The 10,930-nt window shown below is 32.0% G+C and overlaps 1 protein-coding gene across 4 annotated transcripts; it reads left to right on the top strand.

The window, feature by feature from the left end:
* Positions 1-511: 511 nt before the first annotated feature.
* Positions 512-10,754, top strand: LOC128172323 (dynein axonemal intermediate chain 7 homolog). Of its 4 annotated transcripts, none has more exons than XM_052838124.1 (21): positions 512-617; positions 811-889; positions 1,367-1,423; positions 2,139-2,230; positions 2,465-2,569; positions 2,689-2,829; positions 3,091-3,171; positions 3,260-3,429; positions 3,807-3,961; positions 4,167-4,264; positions 4,936-4,956; positions 6,473-6,593; positions 6,902-7,045; positions 7,161-7,302; positions 7,647-7,753; positions 8,182-8,348; positions 8,656-8,745; positions 8,880-8,951; positions 9,156-9,308; positions 9,487-9,588; positions 10,213-10,754. In XM_052838124.1, the coding sequence occupies exons 1-21, from the start codon at positions 615-617 to the stop codon at positions 10,348-10,350; spliced, it is 2,238 nt and encodes a 745-aa protein (XP_052694084.1). In that variant the 5' UTR covers positions 512-614; the 3' UTR covers positions 10,351-10,754. The 4 variants fall into 4 exon arrangements, with proteins under 4 accessions (XP_052694084.1, XP_052694077.1, XP_052694093.1 ...); XM_052838117.1 differs by lacking the exon at positions 4,936-4,956 and adding an exon at positions 5,838-5,861 and having other exon boundaries at positions 513-617; XM_052838133.1 differs by lacking the exon at positions 4,936-4,956 and having other exon boundaries at positions 513-617.
* Positions 10,755-10,930: the final 176 nt, after the last annotated feature.

The following is a 10,930-nucleotide window of genomic DNA, read 5'->3' as shown; positions in this document are numbered from 1 at the left end:
GCTGATTGGACAGTTTTAGGTTAGTTCTCACACAGGAAAACGAACCAGATAACTTTAGCATGTTTTCGCTTAGAATGTAAAGTTGGCGTTCAGTTGTTTGTTTTTTTCAAAGTAAAACTCTCTTTTCCGATGATTGTAGCGATAGATACAAAGTTAATCATCAAGACAATAGAAGTTTTCGTAGAATTGTAAAATTTTATGTGCAAATCTTTAAAATATGTTACGGTAGCGTTATTGATCAGTTAACTATTTTTTTATTGTAAGGCCAGTATTATAACAAGAAATTTGATAAATGACGATAATAATATTAATAAACAATCAATTAAGGAAAATCAATAAATTGCTAAAAGGTTGGGTGTTTTAAAACAAAACTTTTAAATTTCCCGCGCCGCGCACCTGGTTATTTTACGACATACTACAAGTTAAATGAAAATGATTTCAATTTATATTTCTCTATATTGTTATAAGAGTTCATTTCGGTTTAAATAGTGTCGTAGATTCTTTTTATTTATGAAACATAGAATATTTCATGTTCTATTTATATTTCACGACAACCAAACATCTCAATCTGGTTGCTATACAACAATTTCGCCAAGGGACCTTGTCGAGCCAAAATGGTATGATAATAGTGCAAAGAAATATGAATAATAATTAAAATTCATAGTGATATTTCGTATTACATTAGTCTATGTTGCATTCCTAGAAAATACAGATTAGACAAACATTTTGAAACCGAATTTTCTCAGGATTTCAAGTTCCAACTTCCATAATAAAAATATAAGAGATTTATTTCAAATTCATCTATTGTAGCCTCCAAAGCCCAAGCTTAGTAAAGCTGAGAAAGAAAAAATAAAGGCAGAGGAGGATCTGCGAAAAGCAGCAGAGGAAGGTATAAAGAGATATTTTTTTGTACAAGATCGAGATCAAAAGATTTTAACAAACAGCTACATTTATTTGCTCCGATTGAAATATTAATGAGGTGTGATTTTGATAAGTATATCGTTGGGCCATCACTTTGATCAAATAGGGAAATTATATGTACAGTGTTTTTATGAATTTATTGTATTAAATTAAAAAAAAAAAAAAAAACGAATAATAAGTAAACACTGCAAGATACTGTATATCATTTTTCGATATATATGCTTAGCAATATAGTCAAAATTTCTAACCTGTCACTGGATAGAATGTATGTTATGACTAATCACTGTCAAAATGTTTTAGCATTGGAATTATTTCAGTGGTTATTTTTCTGATGAAACTGTTTATTTGATAAACTTATTTTGTATCTAGAGAGTGACCATGTACCGTCTTCACTTTAATATTACTGTTCTGCATATGTTTATCATAAGGTTAACATATTATGCAGATATCGTTGTTGAAGGTTCCAGACATTCCAAGCCAGACATGTTTGCTAATGCAGAAGGTCAGCAACACTCCGGACAGTCTGGAACTGAGTCCGGAATAATGCGTTTATTGTGTTATGGTGGTGGCTAAATCGCCTAGAAACTTCAGTTAAACAGAATGTGACTTGAAACTAAAAACTAATCACAATGCCAAAAAGACTGTCATATCCTGATATTGTGCATGAGCAGCATGACATGAGAATGACTCTTCCAAACAAAAACTTTTATACTTTTTGGAGCTATTAAAGTTTAACAATATTCTAACAATTGCAAGATATAGAAATAAGTACATCTGACTTAAGAATATGCTAGCATGTTTAGACCGCTTTGGCTGAAAAAAATCCAATTTTTTTGTTCAACTTTGATAATATTGAAGTGTCAATGGCATTTAAAAGTAATATAGAACTGCTGAGTACCAAATACTTGACAGGTGGTTAGAAATTTTGACTAGTGTATATATTAATGAAGTTTCTAAAGTAATTTCAATAGGAATGAAAATGAATTTGAGAAAAATTCTAATGAGTGTGTGACTGTCTGTGTGCATGTTTTATTATCTAAACATTAAATACATGTTTTTGATATGAGAAAATAAAAATTGAAGTTTTGTTGTAGTGCTTCTAACATTACATTTATTTTTTTTCTCAGCATCATTGTACCATTAAAAAATAATACTTAAGCTCTGACTTATCATTTAACTTGAAAATCATATTACATGTAATACTGATACATTAACAGAGGAACAAAAGGCAAAACAAGAAGAGGAACTCAAAGAGAAAAAAAAGAAAGAGAAGGAAGAAGAGGCAGAAAAAAAGAAAAGGGAAAATGAGGTAGGCATTCTGAACTTAAGTTTTAAAAAAGTGTTTCATAAAAAAGAGCAATCTAATTAAAATTAGATGTTAGATCCACTCGCTTACTCGGTACACAAAGTGAGTAAGCGAGCGGATCTAACATCAAATTTTAATTAGATTGAAAAAAGAGTTGGTTTTTTTTAAAGTAATGATATTAATTATATACTTATATACGATTCCTTGTATTGAATTGAAGCAATTTTCAATTTTCAGGAAAAGAAAGACAGAAAGGTTGAGATGACCCAACTTAATGCTATTCTAAGTAGTAATAAAGAAGCCCTTCAAAATCTTCATAATGAAAGACGGAAACAAATGAAGGTATTTAAAATGCAACCTTAAGTTAAATGTCTAATAATTACTACCATATTAATTCTCCATTAAACGCTTTCATTGTATATCTATCGTGTACATAAAAAGCCTTTTTGTTTCTTTTCCAGTGGAATCGCTACATGAGATGCGATGGTTCTCCCGACCCTACCGTTCAAGGGGAGATAAACACGTATATAAATCTGAGACTGGAGGACACAGACCATGATGATGTGGAGTCAGTCTTCAAAGCTAGTGAACTGGACACAAAGGTAACTGTACTTTGTCTGTAAAACTACTGCAAATGCAATGTTTCATTCAGAATTCAAAACCAGAACTGTGACCCAAATAAGCCTTTGAAGAATTTTCAATTTATACATAAACTGTGATGTTTTTTTGCATTAAAATTTTAATTATAGCTCTGATTATACATTCATGTGTAAATTATATTGTATTGAACAATAGATACATTATATTTTTCATGTAGCATATATTGTTCTGGTAATTATCTAAATCTTTTGATACTTCAATAGTTGATTGATGAACTAAACTTCTTACTGGAAGACACACCACCAGAGGAAATCACAGAAAAGGAAATACATTTATACAATGAGGTCAGGACATCAAATCTACCAAATAAATTAGTTCCAAATTTAAAAAAAAAAAATGTATATTATAATTCACAATAAAATGATTATGTAGACAAAGGAAGAATTGCAGTCCTTGATGAAGAAGAAGATGGATTCAGCCACGCTTCACCTGTTGCAGGAGGCAACTGACCGTGCCGACCCTGAGACCTTTAACCTTCAGTTTGAACTCAAGAGTCCTGATGTCTGCCTCAGCATTTGGGGAAACCTCAGTAAAAATCCCAGGTCTGATATTCTAGATATGATATATAAGGTCTAAATATAATTAGAGTATGATTTGGTCAGATTTTGTTCTTATTTCATTTCCAGTGGCCTGAAATACATGACTGGCCTTAATTCAGTTCCGATTTTCCGTACTTGTAATCCACGAATGTTAAGCAAATGAAAAAGTAACTTGAAGCAATATCATAACTTTTCTTATGATAATGCAGTTGTCTCCCCTTTCTTAGATCTTAAAAAATTCAGAATTGTTTTATGATTGAAAGGGATTGAGTTTTATATAATTATGCACATGCCTTCCAAAGTACCATTTCACAGAATATGAATGAATATTTTGAAAAACAGTTTATTTAAACTAGATGTATTTGATTGTATAATTTTAGGATAAAGTCTTTTGAATTTGGCAAGCAAGGTCTGACGTTTGAAATTCCGCGAGTGTTGTGTTTGTCAGACTGTGCCATTAGAGTGTTAGACCCTAAATACGACCACTACTCACCGACCTGTAAAAGCTACTATCCTCGACGAAAGATCGTTCACGGTAACAACCAATATGAATTATTTTACAAGTTAATAAATTGTTATTGTCAGAAAACCAAAACATTTTCTATAGAATTAAAAATTTTTAAAAAGGCAAATGAATAGCAGAAACAAATTGGTATGAAAATATTTGAGGAGCAAAGTTTACATGGCAGTGTAATAGTTACAGATGTAAATCAAGTAATGTGGTGATTTAATATTTTAAGTTGAGGCCCCAGCAGAAGAGGCAAAGCCTGAGGAATCTGAGGAGAACAAAGAGGAAAAGAAAGATGAGGAGCCTGAGGAGAAAGAGAAGGAGCCCACAGTAAGTGTGTTGTAAAGCAGGAGTAGCCTCCCTTGTATATCATAAAAAAAAAAATAATAATAAACAGCTCCCTAATCTTATGAAGGTGGATTTGTAATGGCAATTCTTAAAAGAAATAAATTTGATTTAAATTATTTGGAACATTTACAGTTGTACGTCCTGTAATGCAATGTCATGAAAGTTTTTTTTGTGTTGACAAATTCTGAAACTTTTTTTAAAATAATAGTATTAGAAATAATAGACAGCTCCCTTAATGATAATAAGAATGGATTTGTAATGGCAATGCTTATAAGAATTAATTAAATAATTTAAATCATTAAATGAACATTTACGGTTGTATGTCCTGTAAATGCCAATATGTCATGAAAGTATTTTTTTGTGTTGACAAATCCTGAAACTTTTTTTAAAATACCAGTATTACAAATTGATTTTGTCCCCCTAATATTCAGAACAATTAGATGCGTATCCCTTATAATAATTTAATTGAACATTCAGGTAATTTTAAATATTGAATGGGTATTATTTTTTTTTAAAGTATTTATCTTATCATAAATGTGAATTTTTCTAAGGTTAAGTTTTTTGTGTTGTATATATTACATGTACTGCTTACAGGATTTTTTCTTTTAACATGTATCAGTCATCACAATATATTATGCATATTTTTATTCAAGGACTATGCGCTTGAATCCATAGTAAGTTTTCAAACGAGAGTAGCATCTTTTAGCATCTGGTATAGCTTCAATTTTATATCTATTTTTATTTAAAAATAGATCACTGTAGTATAATAATTATTGTATAAATTTATTGAACAATACACAATCATATATTTTGAGGATGCATTTGGTATTTTTGGAATTTCAAATGGTGACTGATCTGTTTAATGTTTAAAAAATGATGATATATTAAAGAAAAAAATATATACAATCATTTTGTTTTTAAGCAAAGCACAAATGGGAAAGGTTTCAATTGTCTGGTCACATTAATTGTCTCAGCTTTTGTGACACCATATTGGGGGTGTAGTTAGGTTGCAGTTCATAGCCATATGATGGTATTGCACTTCTGGAAACCAACAAAAATGTCTGAACTTTCACTAATACCTATATATAGACAAACAATTTATTGAAGATAGTAGAGTTTCAAGCATTGTAGGGGTTTATCCATTTGTTTATATGTCTAATAGACCAACAATTTTTGTTTATGTTGTCCATTTACCTGTTACTTTTATGCATAAGGTATAGACATATGTAATTATAAATGTACGACAGAAATAATCACACATATTTACATTTTTCTTTTTAAAATGTATTCTATCAATTTGAACACAAGTATTTCTACTTTCTTTGTCACATTTTGAGTTAAGATTCACAAATTCCTGTGTAGCAATGCATGCACACCATATTTTCTTCAGTTTTTAGATGTTCTTTTTCTTTCTCGCTTTTGGGAAAAATTGATTCTATCAATATCAAAAAAGTGATACATGTAATATGAAGCTTCAGTTTTTCCAATGGATGAGTATTAAGAGAGAAAATCCAAGTTGATTGAATAACATGTTTTCTTCATTCATGATTTTTAGACAGAGGGAGAACAGAGCAAGCCGGTATATGATAAGTTTCCATCGAAAACTAAGTTCACTAACAACACTCAAACCAGAACTGAATAATTGAATTATTCCTGAATAATTTCATAAGTGTTTTACTCTATATGTGTCTTTTTATAAGATTTGATACCTGTGTTGATTTGTTGCTGATTTCTAACTAAGTTACCATATTGTTACCATATTGTTACCATATTGCGTGCTTTTGAGAAAATAACTGGATTTAATTCCATTGCTTTGGGGGAACAAAACTTACTAAAGAACTCAGTGTTGTTGATTTTTGAGATCCTATTGTTATGATGTTAGTGTAGTGCATGAGCATGGTTAATGATTTAGTTTTCCTTAAAATGACCTGGTGTGTTCATTAAGAAAATCATTGTACATGCGTTTAACTATTGACATAATGAATCTAACTACCAATTAACATGATATATTATAATGAATTATACCTTATGTTAACAGAAGTATATAGTTTTTAATGACAAATTAATCTTCCTATAGGTTAAAAAAACATTGTTTTCATTGATGATTGACTGAGTTCTGATGTAAAGTAGAAAAAGACTTACACAGAGGAACTTTGATCAGAATTTTTAACAGTTTTTTTTGTGTTAAAGGATTTAATGGCTGCCTTGGCAGAGCTGGAAGGAGGACCTAAAGAGGAAGAGGAGGAGCCAGAGAAGAAGGAGGAGGAGAAAGAGGAGGAGATTGAGGAATACGAGGAGCCCAGAACCCCAGGTTAAAAATAGAACAAGATTGTGGTCCATGAACCAGACCTTATAATCTCATTTCCTAGCTATTTAGATCATTCTATTTTGTTAAAGTTTATATAAACTGAAATAAATATTCCCATTATTCAACTCTTATTTCACTCTCAGAAGCCTGATCTCAAAATGAAAGGCCAAATTAAATTAGTACAAGTTGAACATAGATGTTAAGGTATACTGTTAATAATACCGGTAGTTATTATTCAAAGAAAATTTGGAAAAGAAGCAAAAAAGTTGTTGAAAGTCCATTTTTTAACAAATGGTAATTTTTCATTATAGAGCCCTTAGAGTATGAGGATTTTGAGGAAGAGGAGGATGTAGTTGACTTAAGAGCCAATGATATTGTTGGAGGTGTATTTCACTTCAATTTGATGTCCCTCCCTCCACAACCCAAGACCATGAACAAATGGATTGTCACTAGATGTAAGGGTCACAAATTTTGATGACTTCAATTTACCAGATTTTACTTGGACACTAGAATATTACCGTTATATTGATACTCTTATAACATATTCATTGTAATGTCTTCCATCAACAGTGGTGGACCCTCCAGAGCTAGAGTACATAGAGTATGTAGCGGACTCTGTCACTCAGCTACCCAAGGAAAACCAAAGCTCTGGAAACACACCAGTTCAAGGAGAGAAAAGGGATGAGAAGCCAGCCATAGGAATCACCATGAAGTAAGAGAGAGAGAGAGAGAGAGAGAGAGAGAGAGAGAGAGAGAGAGATATGCAAGTAAATGCTCATTACTTTCAATAGTGTTTTATCTAAAAAAAGAAAGGATATCACATGTTTTTTAAGGTGCAAATTTTGATTTAAATTCAAAGTTCCTGGTGTGTGCAATATACATGTACATATATGTACAGATGATAAAACTCCTCCACCATGCGATTTTCCACTTTTCAAAGGAACGCTTATATAGTGTGTTACAAGTGGCAGCTGAAGAACAGAGCAGCTGACATACTGTTAAAAATAAAGTTTAATGACCATATGGAATTGATACTTTATTTTTTTTCCCATGCAGATTGCCGGGTCACGTGCTGTTTTCTGAGGAACCCCTGATAGCCCGCTGGGACTACAAGAAGAAGTACTGGAGACAGGACGGCTTTACGGACATGAGCTATGATGAGGGTAGGTTCTGGTCTTTATAACTACACTGTACTAAGCCATGTCATTTAAGAAGAATAACAATTTGATGTAAGAAGTTCTAAAAAATTATACGGTAGTTGCTTTGACTTATATACATTTACCGGTATACTGAGTTTATTTAATGATTTTAGATAATTAGTAAAATGACATTTTAATTCATTTAGTTTACATTATCAGCATTCGGAAAGTTATAAACTTGGACTTATCACTGTAGTCAAATTATGTAGACTGAGTAAAATTAACAGACTATAGATTTTGATTCTTCTTTTTAAGTATCGAGGTATATATCTAGCTCTCTTAAAATTGTTGCTCTATAATGATACACCTAATGATTAAAAAACATTTTGTAGCACAGATTTAGAATATATATGCATGAAATAATGTCATTTACGTTCCATTGTTGGTTGCAGACAACAGGATTTTCTCCTTTAAGACAGCCTATTTTGGAACGTTTGCCCTTCTTCAGGACTCTCACCTAAACATGCCCTTCCAGTCATGGGAGCTGAGGCCCCACAGAACCAACGCCTGTGTCCTGACCATCATAGCAGCCATCGTTGAAGTGGAGATTGAAATCAAGGTCATTTTATGGCTTGAAGTTGTCCAAGTGTTAAAAACTAAGATTTAACAGTTAAATTAAGATATACCGGTATTTATATAAGGATGAATCAAGAATTTATTTTACTTTTGATATTTACTGAAACAAGTGTTTATTGTACTACCCAGTATGAGATTGACCAAATTTCGAAAACTTTGAAGTGTTCTTTCTATTTGTCAGTTCTTATGTTATTACAATTTAATCATCTTGTAGATTATTGTTGATGTGAAGCTTGTACATGTTGTGTGCCTTATACATCTACCAACATTTACCCTCTCTTTGTGTATAGGATGCCATGTGCTGTCTAAGTAAGCCTGATGACAGACCCGAGTTAGATGGAATCCGAAATAAATGGGTCACACCTAAAGAACTTATAAAGGTTCAGAGTTTTTGAAATTCTTTTTTTTACATCTACTGAATATTGTCATTCTTTAGAGATCTTTTTTGCCTATTTTGAGAACTTTGAGTTACTGTGAGTTGAATTTGACCAATGTATTGACAATGGTTTCTCAGATTATGAAGGAGGCGGGCATCAACTTGTTCCCAGCAGAAGACTCCTCCAAATATGTCAGCATTCAGAACAAGGTCAGAAATAGAGTCCAACATTGATGCTCTCTTTAATCCTTTTGTTTCAAGAATACATGATTAATGTAATCAATATATTTTCAATATATATTAGTAACGAAAAGAAATCTCTGTACCTTCTGATCATGATTTCTATTATATTTACATAAAATTCATCTAGGCACGGGTCTTTATAATTTTTTTTTTTTTGTTTCTCCTTGGTAGAACTCCATCGTGACAAACTGGATGTATGAGCAGATGGCTCTCCTGTCATCAGCCATGGCTTTCTCCTGGTCCAAGTGGAACAGCGAGATGGAGACCAGCGACAAGGTCCTGTTCCAGGGCTCCGAGGCTCTGGAGGATGAACCGCTGCTGGAGGTATGATCAACCAATGAAAAAATAAACAAGTGTAAATAGACATACATGTAAACATTTATTGCAATAAATAGGTAGCCTTGCCTTAGCTCTAAGCTGTATGATGTGTCTTAACAATAAAAAAAAAGTAACAATTAATATAGATAATCCAAGAACTTATTTTGATGTGTATGAATAACAGGAGGACTGGGGTATATATCTGGCCACAAAGAAGAGGACCATGAAGTTGAAGTGTACCGAGTTTGATGAAGAGTTCTCTGAAGACTATGCTGAGGGAACCACGGTAAGACTTTGAAATGGAAATTGAATAAAGTGCTAACAAAGATTTAATTTGGTTCATACAATGATATATTACGATTAGGCCACCCAAAAAAGTACAGTACTTATTCAGCCTGAAAGACCTGATGTTAATTAATATAGTGCTTCTAAGGTAACTAAGTCTTTTTACTGACCAAATTTGGAAGTAGCAAGGATTGTATATTAATGCTGTTTTATAAATATTCATTGAATACCAATTTTTGTGGATTTCGTTCTTTAGTCAATCCACAAAATTAAATGTTCACAAATATAAATGGAATGTCATATACAGTACACATACATGATTTAGTGACTAACTGATCATACAGACTTATCAGATTGAATCTTGTCAAGTGTTGGAGGCAAAACTAATGCAAGTTTGTCTTTAACTGCCAAGTCAAAGCCACCCATTTTATTAAATACAATATGATTATAAGAAATTCCATAGCATTTTTCTTTGCAACGAAGGAAAAATCAAAATGTTACATTAGTTTTATAGCCTGGTAGATGATATAGAATGATTTTGCGATTTCTAAAATGCTGAGTAACAGGCAATCAAATAGAAAGGAATGATCCAATCATATGATAATGAATGTGAATTTTTTTTCAGTTTCGCTCCAACCTTTACCATGTGGTTTTGAACCAGTGTTCAGAAGAAGCGAAGGAGAGAATCAACAACTCAAGTTACCAATATGTCGACTGTGTAGAGCAAATATTGAAAGCCACAAAAATCCTCACATACTCCTAATTTAAACTTTGAGAAATAGATTCTTAGCAGATGGACAAGGATTGGCTGAACTAATACAGGATCTATATGCCTTCTATCCCTGTGGGAATTATTGAATTGAAACCTTAATATGTCTGTTTTATCAATATCAAATTGAAGGGATATTATTTTTGGAAACTTGTGTCTTAAAAAAGTTAACCATGATTTACAGAAAGTAATTTATTTGTATTGTTACTGTGATCATTTGTTTTACAAGATGTTCAACTCTTTCAGTAGGGAGAGGACTTCAGAGACATGCCTTCATTTACTCATTATAACAAACTGTCATTTCACCATGTGACTTCATATGTTGTTGCAATTTTTTTTGAAATTGTATGTAAAGTGCATGTATAATGGTTGATTAAATGCCTTACCACAATACCACAGATGTCGTTTATATTTATTTAATTATAAACTTTTAAAAATGAAAAGTCAAATTTGTTTACACTGGTGTTGAAGTGCAGGAACTTTGACACAAGTCTATTTTGCCAATGTTTATATATATAGAGCCTCCATTGGTACAATATCAATCGGAATAAGGGAGATAACTCTCACTGCATGG

This window comes from Crassostrea angulata, chromosome 1 (genome assembly GCF_025612915.1).
Source record: "Crassostrea angulata isolate pt1a10 chromosome 1, ASM2561291v2, whole genome shotgun sequence".
NCBI lineage: Eukaryota > Metazoa > Mollusca > Bivalvia > Ostreida > Ostreidae > Magallana > Magallana angulata.
The sequence above is the reverse complement of the archived record's forward strand: the minus strand, read 5'-3'. Positions and strand labels throughout refer to the sequence as shown.

Coding starts and splice junctions, on each gene's coding strand:
- LOC128172323 (XM_052838117.1), top strand. Junction 4,265..5,837: donor AGAAAGAGAAGGAGCCCACA/GTAAGTGTGTTG, acceptor CATGATTTTTAG/ACAGAGGGAGAACAGAGCAA. Junction 8,746..8,879: donor CACCTAAAGAACTTATAAAG/GTTCAGAGTTTT, acceptor ATGGTTTCTCAG/ATTATGAAGGAGGCGGGCAT.